The sequence below is a fragment of the Phytophthora sojae genome (assembly GCF_000149755.1).
Source record: "Phytophthora sojae unplaced genomic scaffold PHYSOscaffold_7, whole genome shotgun sequence".
Lineage (NCBI taxonomy): Eukaryota > Oomycota > Peronosporomycetes > Peronosporales > Peronosporaceae > Phytophthora > Phytophthora sojae.
In genome coordinates, this window is record NW_009258121.1 from 3117172 (window position 1) to 3137307 (window position 20136).

Below are 20136 nucleotides of genomic sequence, written 5' to 3' on the forward strand. Positions count from 1 at the left end.
ATACCCAGATATTAAACGTTTGTTCAAGGCAAGGAGGGATGAACGCCACCGTGCGCCCATGGTCCACGTACATGGGACTTTCGCGACTACCCGCCTGACCCCAGTTTTCAAGAGAATACACATATGCTTCAGTCGGCTCAAATGATATGCGAGTCGAATAACCAGGCAGCCGAAACGTACACTGATCAACAGGGCCCGAGCCAACCTCATCTATATTAGCCTGAGCCGTGTCACAAATGTAGCCGATGACACGCTCATGACTAGAGAGTTTAAGCTCCCTCCTGATATGATCAGGCGTCGTTGGCTCTTCTTGGTAGGTTGCGACATCGTTACTCGCACCACGGAAGACAAGTAGGGAAACGTCTTCCTTCGTCGCCGCGGCCAAGGGAAACAATTTCCTCCATATACAAGTCTTGGCACCTTTTTAACTTCATCACTAGCTTCCACATAGTAAGTAAGCTTACGACCACAATAATCACCCTTCGTAACGAGTTGTATCAATCCAGTAAAGGAGGAGTATCCATGGGGTAGGAAAATGCTATTTCCGGGAGCATGAGGATTCGAGGACGACTACACATGCGACGATGAAGAGCAACTCTATATTTACATAAGCGATCGGTGGTGTAGTTAGACGATGGAGCAGGCCTCATTCCGGTTTTCTCTCCACTCTGCTGACGTTGACTCACCAAGATCTACCGCTATTCTGCCCGACGATGACATCTCCTGCCCCTGGGGACCTCGCATTTGTTGGTCCAAACCATATTGAGGAGTTGTCGGACTTCCAATACGTCGAGCTGGTCGAAATCAACGATGCCACAGCTACAGTCAAATTGGCTGTCCCCACGGAGGATGAAAACCCAAGCCAACTGACTCTACCACTAGAAACGTTCAAGCTTCGCGCGGTCCCAGCATGTGAACGCAGTATGTGGCCGGGCTCGTTCGTTGCCCACCCGATAGCGTTTGCCTGCACTTCCAGCGACGGTGTGGACGAATGGACGTACGGTGTCGTTTCAGGCTACACCTCCTCAGAGCAGGCGACTACGCTACACGTGGTGTGCCAAGACGGCTCCGTTCGCCTCCCGCTATCGTCCACAGTAAGTGTGATCAAGGCTGACGTGCTCAATTACGCGCTCCAAACTGGTGCTCGGGTCACGTCACTCCGTCGGAGCTGCTGAAACAGCTTGACAAGGTTGTCATGGCGTGCCGACGACGACGTTGGGGAATACCTAAAGCTATCCGAGAGACAATGTCCGTACCCTACGTTGGTAATGAGGTTGTCCCCCTGATTCGGCCCGCTGACCTCCAGCTGGTACGCATTCGACATCAACATGCTGTCGATTTTACCATGGCTGCCCGCTTAAAACGCCCTGTCGACCTGTACTCCGACACACAGATCAAGCCGGGGGGATCCAAAGTACCCCGCCCCACCGAGCGGTCAACCTCATCCGGACAAGTCTCTACTGTAGGAAAGCGAGCTCGCGTACATGAACTGGACGAAGATTCCGACATCGACCTCTCTGACTAAGATTCCGCGAAGATCTCCAAGATGTCCAGCAGATCCATCGTCCCCTCACCAAACGTAGGCGTGCTGAACGGCCCGCCCCCTCCCAGGCCTATTCTTCAAGTAGCAGTGACCACGTCGATGACGCGGTATATCAAGACACCCGGCGTCGAGGAGTGGTTTTCCACCCCTCTCCAACGGACAGGCAAGTTCACAACGCGATCGTACGGCGAAGACACGCAGTTAAGGAACCCCAAATGCTCCTCCAATATGCCCAGCAGTTCCAGCGACTCGACTTCATCGGAACCCCTCCTGTACTCGGTAGTACCTACCATTTTGGTTTTGGACTCGGGCTGTCCATCATGCATTTGCGTAGAGCCCGTACTGCGGACGAGGTTGCTACGACGGAAAATGGCGTCAACATGTGGGACTTCTCGTCTAAGAACAGTCTACCGCCCCCGGCTCGCGCTACCAGCTTCGGTGATCTCATTGGCGCTCTATCTGCTTTTTACAAGTTCGCGAAATACTTCTACAACAGCGACACCAGACGGTTTATCGCTGCAGCACGGGACTTCGTGATTTCCTACGCTGATCACGCCCACCCAGACCAGGCTCGCACTGGGTCAACTGCAAGTTCGGTCAATTTCGCAGTCGCGTCGTCACAAAAGGCCTCGGCTCTGCCTTACGGGTGCGGAAGCAGTTCAACAGGAACGATGAGCAACTACTCGCGTTGAAGGAATCAGACCCAGCTTGGAAGCAGTTGTCTTCGCGTCCTATAACGTCAGGGCGCCCCGACAGCGCGCCTTCTAATCGTTCGACAAGACAGCAGCCCGTCAAAACGAAGATTCCGGCCGATGTTATCTCGTCACTTCCGAAAGCAGCGGATGGTCGCCGCCTATGCATGCGGTATGCATCCAAGGTGGGTTGTACAGTGGCGGACTGTGCCCGTGCCCACTTTCGACCTGACGCGTTGACGGACGAAACAAAAGCGGTCATCGTTCAGCGCTGGAAAGGATTGTCGGATGAGTGCAAAGACTTATGAAGCCAGGAGCCGCAGCCTCCCGTGGTCACGGGGCAAACAGAGCAGTACAAGCAAGAAGAGCAACGTCGGTACGACTCTTTCATGACCACCCTCACGAAGATGCGGCGTGCCAATACTGAGAGTGTCAATCAACACTGGGAGGCAGCAGCGGCACCGTACCAACTAAACCCCCCAGCGACCGACACAGTTCAAGTGGCAGACATCGACTATCACGAGGTACAATTCTGGACCACACTGGTGGAAAAGGCCTCGCTCTCTCTACCCAGTGCTGTAAAGCTTTTCCGCGGCCAAACCCCCGATGATCCTCGCCCAAACAAGGATTTGTACGAGTTGAAGGTGGCGGCGCATCCTGACATGACTGAGTCGACCATCAATTGGAACAAAATCGTGCAGCATGGAGTTGTTCCGCAGTGGCTACCAGTGAAACCAGAACGACAGACAGCGCGACCTCCGAACCACAATAGTATCAAGGGACACGGCGCCAGCATTCGTCGCCACCTGCGCAAAGGACAACTAGAAGGGCGTTATTTGATTGTGGATGCCCGTCTCCATGACCTGTGGCCGGAGTTATTTATCGGACCCCTTGCTGTCGTGGACAAGCCAGGTGCTACGAAGCCAGACATTCGTCTCATCAACGATTACTCCTTTCCGGCCGGGGCATCGGTGAACGATTACACGGACAGGAGTGACCATCCTCCTATCTCGTACAATCCACCGCGTGCGATCGCCCGTCGAATTCATGAGCTCAAGCAATTACATCCAGCTGCATACGTACTGTTGATGCTGGGGGATGTGGCTGGAGCATTTCGCCACATTCCTATTAACGCAGAATCGGTACACATGTTCAGCTTTCGCTATGAGGATATCCTCGTAGTTGATCTCTCCTGGGGCTCCTGTGGCTTCGGGTGGTGTGGTTCCCCCGCGTTTTACACAGTTGCAGGCAGACTGATCAATCACCTATACGATTTCGGATATCGCCTGGATCGTTCGTTCACCGGCAATGTATGGTGCGATGACCATACGTGCGTTGAAATTGACGAAGGCACAAGGTGCTTCGACGCAAATATCGCACTACGACGAGCAATGGCAACGGTACTGGGTCCTACAGCATTGAACGAAGACAAATTCACTTCTTGGGCTACCAAAGGCAAAGCGCTGGGATTGATGTGGGACACTGAGGCTGGCTCCGTGTCGATGCCGGCTGACAAGATTAATAAGGCGCTGGACAAAGTGACACAGCTGATGACCGCACCAAAAGTGACTAAATCGGCCCTGTTAAAAGTGTTGGGAAGTCTCCGGCACGTTGCAACCTGGCTAGAGCATTCTTTCAGCGTCTTCAAGCCGAAGTGAACGAAGACCAACCAATTAAACGCTAATGTGGCGCACACAACTCCTAAACATGCTCTGTGTGATAGTTTGACACACTGTGTAATACTTACAGATCGAATGTGATTTTCGTATTCCATCCCAGTGAATGTGTTGGCCGTTCCGATTACTTGCGCGGGCACAGGCTTGGCGCCATCCTTTGAAAACTTAGATGGTGCGTACGGGTTTGCTGGATATGCCTTGTCCAGAAAGAATCGCAGCTTCTGCTCGACGGTGATAGTCACGCCATCATGAGCTTCATTACGGACGACGTTGTGGATGTTGTGCCGAGTGCGGCAAGGGGCAACAGACTTGCCCTGTATTTATAGAGCCCGATGGATGTCGCCTTCGCGGGCATGCTCTACTTTTTATTTGAATTTAGCTTACCTCCAATTTATTTTTGGACAGTGCTACCGTCCACGTTTCGACAACCTGAACGGGGTTCGCGACTAAGTTGTAGGTCGCCTGGTGTACTGGGCCCCATCTACATAAGTAGGTAGATTGATAGTGCATAAAGTAGTTAAGTCACTACATCACTAGCGTATACTGACGGTCATCGTGATTAGCTGAATTGGGGGAGCCAGTCCCATTTCAGCCAATCAGGCGTTGACCTTCATTTGGGTAGCTCACATGAGACCAGGGGTAGAGTTGATTTTACCGCGACGAACTACTTCTTCCGCGCATCGGCCTGTCGGTGCTCCCTGCGAGCGTTCGCTAGTCCCCGCGATATGGAGGTCAAGCATGCGGATGGTAAGGCCCATCGCCTCGCGCGACGCAAGGTATCCTTGCCGTACAAGTTCGACGGCTTCCGCAGCAACGACGACTTCCGGGCGATTGAGGTGAATTACGCGCTTGACTGTATTCTGGAGATCCCGTGGCTTGCACAGTATCAGCCAGATATAGGCTGGCTGCCTTGTTCAGTCAACCGTCGACGTGGCTTCGACGTACGCGAAGTAGTGTTCATGCATTTCTTCGTGGTCCCAAGCGACCGGCATCACGTTACCGTCGTGGAAAAGACAGCCACGACGCAAGTTGTGCACTGAGCGAGTGATGGTCCTCTGGGCCGTGCTGTAAATGATGACTAGCCGAGCGCAGCCGCTACGCGGCGGTAGTTTTAGTTTTGGTCCCTGTTGGGTGGCTTCCCCGCCTCCGCTTCGATCCAAGTGACCGAAGCTTCAGGTCCCAAACGCGTGCAACAGTAACCGGACGATCTTGCGCTGTTTGACCTTTTGGAAGCCGACAAACAATCTCTTGCCACTCGGGGTTGCAAGTCTTTACCAGATAAAAGGTCCAGCTTACCGAATTCTCGAACGTTAGCCACGAAATCTCAATACGACCGGTACATATGACAGGGACCGCCACTAAATGTTGCGGGAAGGATGATTTTCTGACCAAAGCGGTTCAAAGCGGCTCCAGTGTTTGAGTTCTGCGATTGACTCAGAATAGGTTGCGTCTACGTCGCCCAAGGCTGTCTGCTCCTCATTCAGATAAGCGTCCTTGACACCCGTGTACAGATCGGCCCGGAGCGTTTTTCGAAATCCTCCGTAACGTTTCTTGCTCCACCTTTGCCTGCTGGGCGACACCCTATTGCCGAAAAAGACGCCCTCCTTGGTGCAATACAGAACCTTTCCCTTTTAGGGAACAATCGGTAAGCAACGTGTTCCCGTCGAGACATCTGTGTGTTACGGCGATATTCTTTACCATCGGCGTACTGGTTCGTGTATGTCTACCCAAGTTCTCCCCGCGGAAACAACAGTGAGTACTGAAGCGGATCATACATCGGGTTCGTTTCGAAAATGCGAAGGAGGCTGTTCCGCGCCGTGTGCAACACGGTGTCCATCTCCTTGTTAACGCTTCTGTCGTCAACGATGACAGCTCCAACCTCGTTCACGTTGGGCAAGTTGGTAGTCCGCGACCTGCGATTGTCGGCATGGAGCTCATACATCAGGTCTAGGACACTCTTTCCTTTCTCAATGTTCTGCCGGAGCCGGTCTGCGTGTGATAGAAACTGTTGGCCGAATGGGTTGTAAGCTCTCATCATTCGCTCGAGTGTCGTAAGCTTTTTTACGTCCAGTTCATGAAAAATCCCCTTTCGCAGCTCCGCTCTCTTTTTCAGGTCGTCATCCACGATGTAAATCTGCGCAAACTTTGCTGGGGTGAAGTCCACACCATTGTGATCCATGCGTGGAAGCAGTGACCCCAAGTATTGACACATGACGCCTTGGACTCGATACGTGTACACTCTGCGTTGAGCTTGGCCCGAATTGTCCCCCCGTACACCTCGAACGCGAACACCATCGCTGCGCGCCATTCCAGTTGAAGTGAAAGCAAAAACCTGGTTGTAGGCTCGTTTCAACCCCTAAATTCCTGTTCTTTGTAGTGATCCAGTAGATAGTATGGAAGGCGCAGTCACGGAGCGAGTTGCACTCTACCCTCAAGACAGCTGGATACCTCGGACTTGCCAGGCCACTTCCAAGCCCCACCAAATCCACACTCATACATCACGGGGGGCATGTGGTGCCCGTTGGATATGCTCTTGCCCGATACCCTGGACATGTTAAAGTTCTCGTGGTTGGAAAGCGCATGACCTCGACCGACACATTTGCGACGTATCCGAGCAGCGTCATTTCTTGCTTCATCCTCCTGGGCTCGGCGTCGGGCGCGGTATTGCTCATTTACCTCCCCACGTTGTTCGGGTGTTAGCTCTGCACCTAGTTCTCGATGCCGCTCCGTATTTCGTTCGCGTTCCGCATCATGCTCTTCTTGCGAAACCCTTGCTCGCGCCGATCACTGTTGGCTGGCGTTCCGTTCGCGCCCGGCATTTCGGGCCTACTGGGATAGCCCCGCACGACCTGCGCGCTGCTGTTCCGCGTTATAATCCCGCACATTCTGTGTATTTGAATTGCCGAACATAGGATCTTCGAGGCGGTCTTCACCCTTCTCTAGAGCGGTCAATTCTTTGTTCAACCTCCTCTTGTGGCTACTAATTCGACCGTGTCTCTGCTTCTTAGCTGGCGGCTCTTCTGGTTCACTGGGAGGGGGAGGGGGGCATTTGCAAGCTAGTAGTCCCTCCACGCTTGCTCATTCTCCGCGCGAGTCCTCTTCCGCTTAGTTCGAGAAATATCTACGAACACGTAAACGCAACGCGTTAGATATAAAGCCTAAGTACACTGCACGCACCAGCAAACGTTCTATTGCCGAGTAGGATGTGGGCGTTATTTCTCACCGGATGCGCTTGGTGCGCTTGGTCCCTTCGAGGTTTACTGTCTCTTAACGAAGTAGCCGTACCCGCAGTCACAGGCCTGAAGGCCCGGAGCGGTGTCATTTTTAAAGCCGGTAGGTCCGGGTTGCGATACCGGGTAGTACTGAGTGGCCTTGTGCGATATAATTTGCCCCGCACACGTTAATCGACCCTGATTGGTTTAACTAGCTCGGCTCAACTGGCGGGTACTGATTTAGTGACATGTGTGGTCAATAGACAGGCGCTATTTGTACTCTCGCTCAGAGGGAGCCCGAGGTCGGCAACGCCGACGCTAGCTGCTCTTGCGTGCGTGCTCGCGCGCGCCCAGGGCGCTCCGGGACAGCGGCATTAGGCGCTGTCACGAGTGGGGAGTCGCGCGCACCTGTCGGTGCGTGCGTAGCGGCAACAGGGCCATCGCTCACTGTTCCGCTGTTGCAACCGAAGCGCACGAGAGTGCGCTTCTATCAATCGATGACCGGATCATGCCGTGCAAGCCACGGCATGCCCAATACAATGTCAAACTTATCGTCCAGATCCAGGACGATAAAGGTCTCGACAAACCCTTGATCTTCATACGTGAAGCGCTCGTGTACCATGCGCTTCTCGGTCTTCACGACGGCACCCGTTGCCAGTCGTACCTCCAACATACTTTGAGTTATCTTTAAATCCTCGAAGTCAAGCCTTGATAGACTTCGCAGTCGAACAAAGTTCTTCGACGCGCCAGAAACTACCAAAGCACGGAGAGAGCCGCTTGCTCTCATCGAGTTCACGTTCAGGATGACAAGGTCAGGCTTGTCATCTTGGTTCTTGCAGTGAGAATGAATCTCACTGGGGACTGCAGTCCTCAGTGTCGCGTGTCGAAGGTCGACACGCGGAACTGCATTACCAGTAGGGCGCACCGCGCCTACTCGCGTCCAGCGTTTTTTGTTTGGTTGCGACGGTGCCCGGCACCGCCGCGATAGCCACCCTGCTGGTGCACGGGGGCCGTGCACTCCAGAGCAAACTGACCGACTCTACCGCAACGGTAGCATCGCACATTGTTTCCCTGCGACTGCTGGGACCAGCGGTTGCAGCACTCGAGAGGTCCATGGCCTCCCGTCCTCACTACCGGGCGTGGCTGTGGCCTCGGCACATGTGCATGCAGCTTAGCCTGCCGCAGGCTAAACTCCTCCTGCATTGCAAGAGTAATTGCAGCTTCGAGAGTACTCGGGTACTCACGGAAGAGATAGGTCTTCACAGGTCCATCTCTCAGTCCCTTCATGAACGTGACGACCTTGGTCGCCTCGCGATCGGATTGGTCACGAGGTTCGAGACCAAGTAACGTGCTCTCGGAGCGTAAGCATGAACATCATACTTGCCCTGCTGCAGGTCGAGGAACTCCGCCCTCGACCGGAACTCGTTTTGCGGTGGCTCAAACGCTCGTCTGAGCTCATCCTTGAAATCCTCGTACGTGCTAAAGCACGTAGGATCCGAGAGTCGGCGCCCATACGCCCAACTTCTTGCACGTCCGCCAAGACATGACATGGCGAACGCAACCTTCGAGAACGGGTCGACGATACGTCGAGCCGCAATGGCAGTGTCGAGTTCGACAAGCCAACGGAGGAGAGGTTCACCCTCTCTTCCGACATAGTTACTCACATTGAGCTTCGGCGATAGCGCGCGTGGTGTCGTCCCGGACGGCACCGCGGTAGTAGCAGCAACCTCCCGTTGCTCCTTCAGGATGAAACCCAGAGCAACACCGTGTTGCTCTGTCGGCGTTAGCGTACGCAGCATCGTAGCTACAGCCGCCTCACCAATGACTGTTGACAGTCGTTGGAGGGCCTCCCACTCTGGATCCGACAGGTGGGGACAGTCAGCGCGTGCAACGTGAGTTGCAGGCGTAGTGGAGCTTTCCATATCCAAGGGAAGGTTCTCAGCTCCGCGTTCGTGTGGTGACGTACGAACTCAGGTAGTCGGTCGTTGGACGGACTACAAAGTGCTACCAGGTGTAATGGACCTACTTTGGCGTACTACTTTAACTTATACGTGTGTGCACGTGTGTGGGGAACCGTACCTTAGTTTAAACTAGTTAATTATACTCGGGCCTCCAAGTATAGATTAATCTAAATAAACGATCCAAATACTATTTGGGTTAAAATGCTGCTATTTTTGTTTTATGCTTTCTCACTTCCTCTAAATGTAATATTCTAAGTTAGGAATCTGCCAACGGCTGGTTGGCAGAATTCCAACGCTAGGAATGTCGCCCATTGGCTAAAAGATGCTTTTTTCAGCCAATAGGAATCGTAAGTCTCTATGGACCACCCGTCGTGGTGATCGTAAATGCATGTAGTCTTTGGTGTGTCTACACCAAGGTCGAGAAAGTCTTTCGAACCTCTAACAGACGTCGTGCCTGTTAGAGGTACAAGTGACTGTAGCCACTTGTGCGTGTAATCCTGTTACAGCGCTTGTCTCGCAAAGGGTAAACCACGGCTCGATCACATGTTCAGGAGTCCCGTGTAGCCAGCGCGGGCCGTTACGTGCATTGGTCCGACGTAGTCCACAGCGAGTAGGAGCTGGTTCTTCTTTAACTCGCGGGGCTTCTTGGGAGCAAATGGCTTCTGGGTCAGCTTTACGCTCGAGCGCACGCTTGCTCGATGACGCCTCTGCAGGGTAGCTTCAGATCCGCAAAGACCTGTTGCACGCAATGCGTGTTGTGGTGGCCGAGGCGGCCATACCATGTCTCCACGCGTGGCGCCTTGGCCGTCATCATAGCGGCGCCATCGATTGGCCCACTCAGATCAGAATCCACATACATGTGGTGGTTGGCGCGTGAGGCTTTCAAAGCCACATCAGACCTCGCGCGTATCACACAGGACACGCCCTTGAACGAAATCTCCATGCCCTTGTGCGACGCAGCCGCAACCGAGACGAGATTGCGAGCGAGCCCATGCACATACAGAATGTCCTGCAGTACACAAACCTCACGACCATTGCACAGCAGCGGAGCCTTCCCGACAGCGGTAGCCAGCATCGTCTCACCGGATGCAACGGTCAGCAAGCGCGGCGTGTCCAGTGTGTGCACATCGACGAGGTTATCAATGTGGCCAGTCATGTGGCTTGTCGCACCACTGGCGGGAATCCATTCCCGCTTGTCTTTGGCCGTCGTGTCCTCCACTGAAAATGCCATACTGGTCGATTCCTTCTTCATGGTTGACGGCGCCGGATCACCGGTGCAGTTCCAAGCGTAGTGTCCCATTTGGTCGCAACTGAAACACTTGACCTTTGACAGGTCACGTTTCTTCTTCGACTTGGCGTTGCTCTTGCCGGCCTTTTGCTCAGCGTTGAACGCAGCAGCCGTCCTACCGCTGCTTGTAGCACCACTCGTCGATCGACGACCTTCTACTGATCACCACATTGCCTCTGCTTGGCATCGTTGGAGCATGACCTTGAATGTCGCGCATGGCTCGAGGACGCCCACGAAGCCGTTCTAAGCAGGCCCCAGGCTCTGCATGAAGTTCGGTCTCTGCTCTTCATCAGAGACAGTCGTGTGCTGCTCGTGCAGCTCATCAAGGACACGTCTTGTCGTCTTGATGTGCTTCACCATGGAGTCATCTCCATCCAGATAGAGCCCCATGTATTCGTGCTTGGCCGCCCCAATGCTTGCGCTACACTTGACATTGTAGGTCATGCGTAGGCGGCGGATCATCGTAAGCGGGTGTTCTATCAGGTACACTTCCGCAGCGAGCTTCTCGCCCAGCGCCGCCAAGATGATCGAAGCAGCCATCTTCTGTTTTATCACTCGGTCGTTGAGCGGCGTGGCCGGCATCGAAGCTGGCGATAACGTTCCAGCAGGAGCTGCCGCCGATGCAGCAGCGTCCCTCTCGGCCTTCAGCTCGGCGTCGTTCGGCGTCGGTGCATTGATGGCGACCCAAAGCCCCTTGATCTCCAGCACCAGCTTGACTTGAGCTCCCCAGGCCGGTAAGCCAGTTCCGTTGAATTCTCTGAGCTTGGTTGCGAGCGTCGAGGCCGTAGTCGTAGACACCATAACCTATCGGAAGGGCTTGGATGCAGAGAAATTCGCGGTGGCGACGGATAGGAAGATAGGAAAGGAGACTTGGGAAGTCCAGCGAAAGATGAAAAGTGATTGAAGTGGGGCCAAAGCTAAAAACCAAACAAACTACAGCCTGCTATCTGCTCCATGGGCTGCTGCTGCTCTTCGAAGAACCCGACGCACGAGAAGTTAAAATGCAGCCATAGCACTTGATGCGCGCCCGGTGGCGCCCCACGATTGACTGCCGCGTCGATGACGGCTTGAACTTTGAGTGATTGCTAGAGACGATTTCGAAATCCCCCCAAATAATAATAAAAAATAAATATAATAATAAATATAAAAGGCAAAAAGAATCTCCCCCCTAAATACGCTCGGAGCATTCTTGCCAAAAACACGAAAACGTCCTTCAACAGTATGCTGGAGGGCCCTCACACCTGGGTGGTCGCCCAACGATCTGGGGACGTGGTCTACGCTACTAATCTAGTGTACCACGCGGTGTTGTTTGGTTACAAAGAGGGTACGGAGGATAATTATAAGTGGGGAATGATCGGCGGAAACGTCGTATTGACAACTGAAGATCATGGAGCAGCATTACGGTACGTGTCGGGATCGACAATAGGGGTTTCCAAGGGCTTGAGTGGCGTGGTTGAGCGTTCTCTCGGCTTTTACGCATATGGAGGGACGCGAGTGGAGTGAAAAGAATTGCGAGGAAGAGAAGCAGCGGCTTCTTCGACGGAGAAACGAGGACTCTCTCTTTGTTGTGCATAGCGCTGGTGCACACACTCGGTGCTCAAAGAAGAGGAAGCGAGCTGGAATATTAGTCGTCGCCAGGGCTGCTAAGAAGAGTACAGATACTCGAAACGTTATTAATACCATAGCGGCATCTTGGTTAAATACGTTGTGAGTATAAGATTACGTATAGTTGAAATATGTTGCACTTTTCATCAGTGATGGCCAAAAATGTATTGCAGGTATTGGCATTCACCAATACTTATTGCAATGCCATACTGCAAGCTTGCAAGCTATTGCAATACATATTGCAGAGCGCTGCGGAATTGCAATTCTTTCTGCAGTCTTAAGACAACCGAATAAACTCTTCAAACCCTTGTACTTTTCACGTAGAAGCAGGCAAGGCTGTCAATGTCAAGATAATAATGTTCTCAAAACCAAGTTCCGACGGCATATGTGCTATCGGTGACCTCTACGACGACAGAGTAGTATGGTTATAGTATTGCAGTAATTATTGCAAGAACGACCAGTATTGCAGTTATTATTGCTGGCTGCCTTGGTACTGCAATTCATATTGCTACAGATCGCTTTACCTCCAATGCCTTCCCGTACATTTTTGGCCATCACTGCTTTTCATGTTGAAGTTATGGTAAGATACAATAAAGCATTTGGATGTGCAGGTAGTTGTTCGCTACAGTAGGACCGTTAAAATTGACTTACACTGTAGAACAAACCTATACTGCTTCGTATTGGTGAAATCACGAATGTAGCATAGGGTACCTACTAATTTCGCTTTAATAAACATTGGGGCCCCAGCTAGCTCTCAAATTCGCCAATGATGATATATTATAAACTATACATGCACCCTACGTGAACTTTCAAACTAAACGCATGCTAGTTTTACATTACGTATAGGTATTTAGATCTCAATTACGATTGATAAAACATAACAGAAAACAGCACCAACAGTAAATGTGGCTTTTTAACCAAAACATAACTCTATGTTACATTTTGTATATCAAGTAGTACCCCTGGTGCATGACGAGGTGGCTCAGCTATCGGTGGCACTTCATTGTGGTGGTTACGACCAGCGTATTGTATAGATTGGATCCGGTGTTTACATGAGTGACTGTCTTACAGTCTGATTATCGTCAATTTCTAACCTTTGGTTGAGATTAATAGCCAGTGATTGACTATACAAATCGCGATAGGTGATGTACAGAGTTTCAAACTCGTATACTTATAGAATATTCTCATGGCGTCATCATCAAGTAATATCATCTTACAACAATTCTGGTTTGAGCTGTGGTACAAACTTAAAGTCGTTCTTTTCAATAAGTCTCGATTTAAGTAATCTTGACAAGAATAGTGTTTCTGACGTAACCTGCGTATCCGAGTGGCCGAACTAAGTGTTACCAAGCCGAGCCAGGCGCCAGATAGAATCGACACTATCGTAGACACGTTAAGGCGCAAACTGAAAATGTAGAAGTACAACTACAGCAATGGAGAACCACCTCAATATCAACAAGTTGGATCGGCGGTACTATAACATGCATTGTACCTCTACTACAGCGTGCTTGTCACGGACCAGAGTTCCGATGCACAACGAAATGCAACCAGGGGTGCAAAACCAAAAGGTAACTATATATTCTTAAACTGGGGACCTTATGTAGGAAGTTAATCCAACGATAACGCGGGTCCATCTGTGGCGGGTCTTCCACCAGCGCGCTTTCTCCTGTTGAGAAACGATCGCTTGGCTTCGGCATCTTAGGGACATGAATGCCAGCTCGCCGCAAACATGTGACTGAATGCATACAAGCTCCATACTTATTCCACATCGGCAAGGGCAAACGCTTGTTTCCAGGTTGAACTTCCAGCCGTCAATCGACTAATCTTCGATCTCCATCAGATTCTTGTTTTCCAACACCGTTCACAACTTCTTCCAGGTAGCGCTTTCGTTGACCGTAAGTGTAGGGTCTTCCCACTGACACAAATGCATGATATCGTCCGAAGAATTGCCTTCCATGAGCAACATAATGCTGATGTGTTGCGGCTGAACGGTCCACACACTCAGTTGTGTTTCGCTAGACATTTGGCGCGATCCAGCATTCTTCGATTCGGGACAGCTTGTAGGCCAATTTCCTTTGAGCATACTAAAACACGTTTGGTGGTCAGCAATCGTTCTGGATTATTGAAGGCGAGCCCCATCAAGCTCACGGAGTGAGTGTGAGTTGGGGCTGCCCCCTTAGGAGTGGTTGTGGTGGGTGTCGAAGAGTCGGGTGCGTGCCGCCGGGCGTGCGGTCAAGCGTGCCGTGGTGGCGTGTCGGGGCTGCTGGTGCCCTGCGCCCGACGGTGCAAACTCTTGACTGGCCCAGAACGAACTGCTCAAACTACACTACTGCCACGTTCAGCTGGGGACAAAGGCCCGGTCCAAGAAAACCGCCCGCTTGAATGGCATACTAAACCTACTGGTGACCGCACGCGGCTTGGTGTGCGTGTGCATCTTGGTGTCCACGTCCGCCTTGGTGCCCGCGTGTGGCTCGCCGTCCACGGTCACCTCGTCCTTCTTCAACGTGGCTTTATCCTTCCATCGGAAAACATAATTTCCTCGCTACACTCGGAAATACACCAAGGGCTTTCGTCACGCGACCAGTGACGACACATCAACTTGAGCCGAATCATAAGTCCGACCAGCCTTATCACGTTAAAAAAACGTGCTTTATTGACCTGTTCAAAGTCTCAACTTGGTTGTTGGTCGTTGCACAGCCAGGTTGGGTCCAAAACACGCCCCAATACTGAATCCAACAGTGACTGGATTCAGTATTGGGGCGTGTTTTGGATGGTTGAAATATGTAGCAAACTTAGCGTCGTCACCCCAAACACTCAAAGTCTTCTTTAAAAACCTTTCACATGGACGCGCATGAGCATCCGCCAACGCTTTTGTATGCAGGACGCGGAGCTCAATGGTGTGCTGCTCAAGCTGTCGCGTTTTCACGACCGGAGGTCATCAATACTGCCGGCCTCCTCGGTCGCAGGACCCCGCCGGGATGCTCCGGATGCTGCAGCTTCCCGTGAGACACGGGTCACGGACAAGGCAAACCCGAGGCGCTCGGTACCCTCGGCGGTGGCCCTCGCCGCTCCGCGTGAGAACGGGGACGGCAAGCAACTGTGTCTTCGCTATATTTCTGCCCAAGGATGTCCATCACCCAATCCTGACCGGTGTACCCATCACGTTCTGGGACACTTCGTGCCGTCGACCTTGGCCCCCGTCGTGAAGGCCTATATCGTGGAGAAATATGGTGGCCTGCGCGTTGACATCGAGCAAAACCTGTGACGGCCTCGACGCGCCGGCCATCCGGTCATGGCAGTCTCACTCGCTGTCGTGAAGCGGGTGGCGGCGCGTCTAGAAGCGATGCTGGTGGTGGACGAAGCGTCTGTAGCAGCACGGCGACTGGCCGCTTTTCGCGACGCTGGCGTCCCGCTTCCTCGGCCATCCCCTACTCACGTGGACACACCAGTAGGTACCAGATACCTGATCGATGCTGAAATGCAAAAGGCTTTATCTACATTCGTGCGTCGTTCGTGCCTGTCATTCGAAGAGACTGTACGCTTATGGCGAGGACAACATGCCGCTGATGCCAGACCCAACAAAGCGTTGCGCGGGCACCACCTCGCGTGGCTCCCCCACGGCTACGACAAGCAAGCTCTCCTACTCAAGGTCATTGCCGACGGCGTCTGTCATAACTTCCGTGAAGGTTCAACCATACCACGTCAGCTATCGCGAAACCACAAGTCGGCGAACACGCTCGAGAACGCGCTCTGTCGGAGTATTCGCGAAGGCCAAGACGCAGGGACCTATTTGGTCGTGGATATTGATGTGGCCGAGCGCTGGAGCGTACTGTCTTACAGCCCGTTCGGATGCGTCCCAAAGGCGGACACGGACCCAGCTCTCGAGGCAAGAGTCATCCACGACCTGTCATTTCCAGTCAGCGCATCGGTGAACGATCGGTCTGATCCGGACGAGCTACCGCAGCTAATTTACGAGCATATCGGCGCGATTGCACGGCGGATCGAGATCTCAAGCAGCGCTCTCCGTCTACGCCAGTCAAGCTAATGCGCGGCGACGTCAAATGGGCTTTCAAACACGTCCGGGGACATCCTTCGGTGTGTGCCAAGTTTGCTGGACTACTTCCCACACTGAAGGCGGCAGTCATCGATCTCGCGCTTCCGTTCGGCTGAACTGGCTCCCCAGCTATCTACGGCGTCTTTGGCTCAGCGATCTCATTCCCGGTGCGCCGTGAATGCCCCTCCAGCCTCCACCCTGGTGACTTAGACCTGGACCAATTTTTTTGCTTCGAGTGGGTTGACGACCACGTCTTGATTGAGGAAGACCGCGGGCGTCGTTTGGAGTTATGTGAATGTGCACTTCGGTTAGCCATGCTGGCTGTTCTCGGCCCCCGGTCTATTAACCATAAGAAGTTCACGACGTGGGCCTCGCGGGCGCGTGCCCTGGGGCTCTACTGGGACACGGAGCGCCGGACAGTGTCTATCCCTGAGGACAAGATCGAGAAGGCTCTCCAGCGCATCCGCACGATGCGACAGAAGTCCTCGGTGTCGCGCACGGAGCTCTCGCAGCTCCTCGGGTCACTACGGCACGTTTGCTCGTGCATTCGGCCGGCGAAGCCGTTCTTCCAGCGCTTGGCTTCACTCCCCCGAAGGGCTCCGCGCGTTGGCAAAATTCGGCTCGAGTTGGACGCTCACCTCGACCTGGATTGGTTCGGCCACATCTTACAGCATGGCCGGTTGCGTGGTATGCCGTTGCGATTTTTCTCGCAACCCCCAGTCGCGGACGTGAACATTCTGATGGATGCTAGTGACAGCGGTGTATGCGCCCTTCACCCAGCCCAGAAGCAGTTCATCCAGGTCCAGTTCGACGCTACCGAACGGTTGATGATTCAAGAGGGCCGTTTTCCGATCAACGTGCGGGAGCAGCTCAGTGCAGTTTGGGCCGTGTTGTGCTGGGGACACGATTGGTGTCCCCGATCGGCGGAGGGACTGACACATATCACGTTCTGGATCGACAATAGGGCAGCAGTGTCCTGGTGCAACCATCTTAGCAGTCGCGGTCCCCTCGCGCAGGAGCTTAACCGGATTCTCGGAGCTGTCGAAGCTCAATGGTCACTGCGTGTCTCCGCGCAGCATCTTCCCGGTGCGTGCAACACGATGGCGGATGCGGGGTCGCGAGCTTGGACCAAGAGGCACTCGGCTACGTGGCAAGTACTAACTGAAGGCTGGTCGCAGGTTCTCGTGCCTCGAGCTATTCGGAAGATCTACTTGGCGAACTGTTCGCCCTTCAGCAGAAGTCCCTGTCTGAAGCATCTCGCCGGCTGTATGCAGGTTCCTGGCGGCAATGGACTCAGTTTTGCAAACAGCTCGGTGTGTCACGGTGGCTGCCGTCCCGCGACTTCGGAGCCCAATCGCTATGCATGGCTTTATTCGCCGCTCATTGCTGGTCCGGGAACGGTGGGCGTGGGCGGCTATCCCCCAGCACGATACAGTCTAAACTCTGCCATGTGCGCTGGTATCATCGGGTCTTCGCCGGCTTCGACCCTCGGCTCGACGCACATCATGCTATGGTTTTGTCCGGAATACGACGGGCCAATCCGCCACCAGCCCGCCGAGATCCCGTCATGCGCCCAGTGCTCAAGTGGATCATTGACAACCTCGACCTCAGCAAAGCCCAGCACCGCGTCATTGGTGGGGCTGCGGTGCTGGGCTTCTTTTTTCTACTCCGAAGCGCAGAGTATTTGTTGGTGCGGGGACGCAGAAGGGTGTACACGCTGCAAGTCAGAGATGTCGTAGTCCGCGACGCGAACGGCCTCCAGACGCAGAGTGCTCGGCAAGCATGCTCCATTAAAGTAACGTTTCGAGGGCAGAAGAATGACCAAGAGGGACACGGTATGCAACGAGTTCTACGGAGATCTGGTGACCAAAGATTCTGCCCAGTCTGGGCTGGCACACTGCTGCTCCAAAATGCGTCTCAGCTCAGGCTCAAATCGACCGATCCACTGTGCAGTCTGTCGACGACGAAGATGCTGTCAGCTGAACTCATGGCCAAGTTACTGCGGGCCGCTGCCAAGGCCACCGGCAACGAGGCGTCTCGAGTGCCGTGTCACTCACTCCGGAGCGGCGGAGCGACAACCCTGCTGGCGGCAGGAGTCGACAGCACGGTGGTAATGCTACATGGACGATGGCGATCTGATGTGTACCAGCGTTACACGCGTTACACAGATGCAACGAGGTCCCGACTTGCGGCGCGAATGGCGAAACCGCGGATTGAGCGCTGAACGAGGCTACACCGAGCGATTCGGAGGGGTTCACGCCTGCCTGGCGTGGCTCAATGCGGCCTCTACAGCTTACTCAAATACCACGTGCTTGGTTTCCCCATTTGTGCCTTATCATCGCGATGCACCCGAATGCTATGATTGCTTATGTACCTGCACAGGTGCTGCGGACGGAAGTTGAAAACGTTATATGAGACGACGGCAAACAAAATGTTACTTATCAACCTAAGTACGAATCGCGATTTAGGCGCATAATTGGAAAGAGGGATGTCTCCTCTTTCGTTTGAGTCCCTCCCGAGCTTCTGGTATGAAGAAACGACCGAGAACGAGACCGTAAAAAAAAAAATCCGACTTCAACCCCGAAAAGGATATTTTTTTTGATGAACTGGTGTAAAATTAGTCAGCGAATCCGACAATGTTGTCCGTTTTAGCTAATTCGAAGCCTAACAGTGTTAGAATCTCACTTTTGTGCCGTCACTTCAAATCACCAGGGGTATATTTTTGATTTTTTTTAGAAAATTTGATATCTGGATGTAAGTAACATTTTGAATGAACTGTAGACATAAGTATCATAATGATCGACTACAACCTTGGGCTGCCTATTCTTGCTCAGCAGGCAGATCCGCAGTAGCTTTGTGCTTTTTGTTCTATTGCGTCTTCTTTGCTGCAGTAGCCCTCTTCTTTGCTGGGTTCTTTTTCGTCGCAACAGCCTCCGTGATACCACGCTGGTCTTGGTTAGCCTTAGCCGCCACGGCCATTGCCGCGCGATGCTCACGTCGTGCTTGTTTCCGTGACTTGGCATCTTCTCCTTCCTGCTCGCTAGGCTTGGTGTAGAGGGGATCGCTCTGAAATTCAGCAGGAACGTAGGGCCTGATGTTGTGGTACATCTGCGCAATTTTCTCGGTGTTGCGGATAGGAGGGGACAGCGTCTCGATATGGTCCGTCATCATCCGCTGCACCTTCTCCTTCGTGGTGAAGATCCCGTCAATTTGACGGCTCAAACTAATCTCTACAGGTTCGCTCTCGGGGCCTTTCTTGCAGACAACGACGCCTGGCTGCGATGCGTCCATCGTGAAAATCTGGAACTTCTGGATGCCGTCAAGTCGTTTGTACAATTCGGTGAGAATAGGTTTGTAGGACTTGAGCGCTGAGCTTCCGCGAGGCAGATGCACCGTGATTGAGCTCTTGGACGCCGAACTAACAGCCTCTACGAGCTGCATGCGTGTTGAGCCGGTTACCGTGCGCCTTGATCGACATGTTACCTTCTCGGATGCGCATCTTGTAGCGCTGCAAGGTAATGGGGACTACTCCATAGCAGAGCGCGAAAGTGGGTCGGCACACATGACCTACGTAGGGGAGGATGTACGGAAACTTCTCACGGTCACCCCGTCCTCTCTTACGCTCAACCGTGGGGGTCTGCATCAACACAGCCAGGAGCGTGTACAAGCTCGCGGTGCGCTCTTGCTTCGTCATCTGGTCCAGCGAGCACAGCAAGAACTCCAACTCATGAGCCTTGCCCTTGACGCACTCGTTCTCACACGCGTCCGCATGAATCACCTCAGTCACACGGGCTCGAGGACTCGCGTCATTCAAAAAGATACTAATATCCTCTTCATCTTCGGCTTCACTGCTCGCGCTCTCTGCTGTGAGCGGTTCCTCGTCGTCGCTGGGTGACGCCTCCGAATCAGGCGTAAAGTCGTCGTCGCTGCTGTCCTCGTCCACCTCACTCTCACTGGTAGCAGTGGGATCGACGCCAGAGACAGAATCGTCGGCAGAATCAGGCTCTTCGTCTGCTTCGCGACGCCGAGCAGCAAGGGGTGCCGTGGCCGACAGAGTCAGCGCCGTGGAGGGGGACGTTGTGGCCGGCGGAGTCAGCGCCTGGGA

At 53.3% G+C, this 20136-nt stretch overlaps 8 protein-coding genes across 8 annotated transcripts; 5 read left to right on the forward strand and 3 right to left on the reverse strand.

Annotated features, from left to right (window-relative positions):
• Window positions 1–713: 713 nt before the first annotated feature.
• PHYSODRAFT_317516 (hypothetical protein) lies at window positions 714–2475 on the forward strand (the record flags this gene model as incomplete). The annotated part of the gene is made up of 5 exons (XM_009534477.1): window positions 714–1052; window positions 1169–1462; window positions 1555–2123; window positions 2153–2357; window positions 2434–2475. 5 exons carry the CDS (start codon window positions 714–716, stop codon window positions 2473–2475), a joined length of 1449 nt encoding a protein of 482 aa, XP_009532772.1.
• A 293-nt stretch (window positions 2476–2768) lies between these two features.
• PHYSODRAFT_414669 (hypothetical protein) lies at window positions 2769–3761 on the forward strand (the record flags this gene model as incomplete). Its single annotated transcript, XM_009534478.1, has 1 exon — window positions 2769–3761. A coding segment is annotated over one exon (993 nt), but the record flags the coding sequence as incomplete, so codon positions are not given.
• Window positions 3762–5634: 1873 nt separating this feature from the next.
• PHYSODRAFT_336865 (hypothetical protein) lies at window positions 5635–6090 on the reverse strand (the record flags this gene model as incomplete). Its single annotated transcript, XM_009534479.1, has 1 exon — window positions 5635–6090. The coding sequence occupies one exon, from the start codon at window positions 6088–6090 to the stop codon at window positions 5635–5637; it is 456 nt and encodes a 151-aa protein (XP_009532774.1).
• Window positions 6091–10615: 4525 nt separating this feature from the next.
• On the reverse strand, window positions 10616–10912 carry PHYSODRAFT_317517 (hypothetical protein; the record flags this gene model as incomplete). Its single annotated transcript, XM_009534480.1, has 1 exon — window positions 10616–10912. One exon carries the CDS (start codon window positions 10910–10912, stop codon window positions 10616–10618), a length of 297 nt encoding a protein of 98 aa, XP_009532775.1.
• Window positions 10913–14993: 4081 nt separating this feature from the next.
• PHYSODRAFT_379133 (hypothetical protein) lies at window positions 14994–15215 on the forward strand (the record flags this gene model as incomplete). Its single annotated transcript, XM_009534481.1, has 1 exon — window positions 14994–15215. A coding segment is annotated over one exon (222 nt), but the record flags the coding sequence as incomplete, so codon positions are not given.
• Window positions 15216–15269: 54 nt separating this feature from the next.
• Window positions 15270–16022, forward strand: PHYSODRAFT_336870 (hypothetical protein; the record flags this gene model as incomplete). The annotated part of the gene is made up of 1 exon (XM_009534482.1): window positions 15270–16022. One exon carries the CDS (start codon window positions 15270–15272, stop codon window positions 16020–16022), a length of 753 nt encoding a protein of 250 aa, XP_009532777.1.
• A 749-nt stretch (window positions 16023–16771) lies between these two features.
• Window positions 16772–18255, forward strand: PHYSODRAFT_517498 (hypothetical protein; the record flags this gene model as incomplete). Its single annotated transcript, XM_009534483.1, has 2 exons — window positions 16772–17202; window positions 17226–18255. The coding sequence occupies 2 exons, from the start codon at window positions 16772–16774 to the stop codon at window positions 18253–18255; spliced, it is 1461 nt and encodes a 486-aa protein (XP_009532778.1).
• A 644-nt stretch (window positions 18256–18899) lies between these two features.
• PHYSODRAFT_515836 (hypothetical protein) lies at window positions 18900–19472 on the reverse strand (the record flags this gene model as incomplete). The annotated part of the gene is made up of 1 exon (XM_009534484.1): window positions 18900–19472. One exon carries the CDS (start codon window positions 19470–19472, stop codon window positions 18900–18902), a length of 573 nt encoding a protein of 190 aa, XP_009532779.1.
• Window positions 19473–20136: the final 664 nt, after the last annotated feature.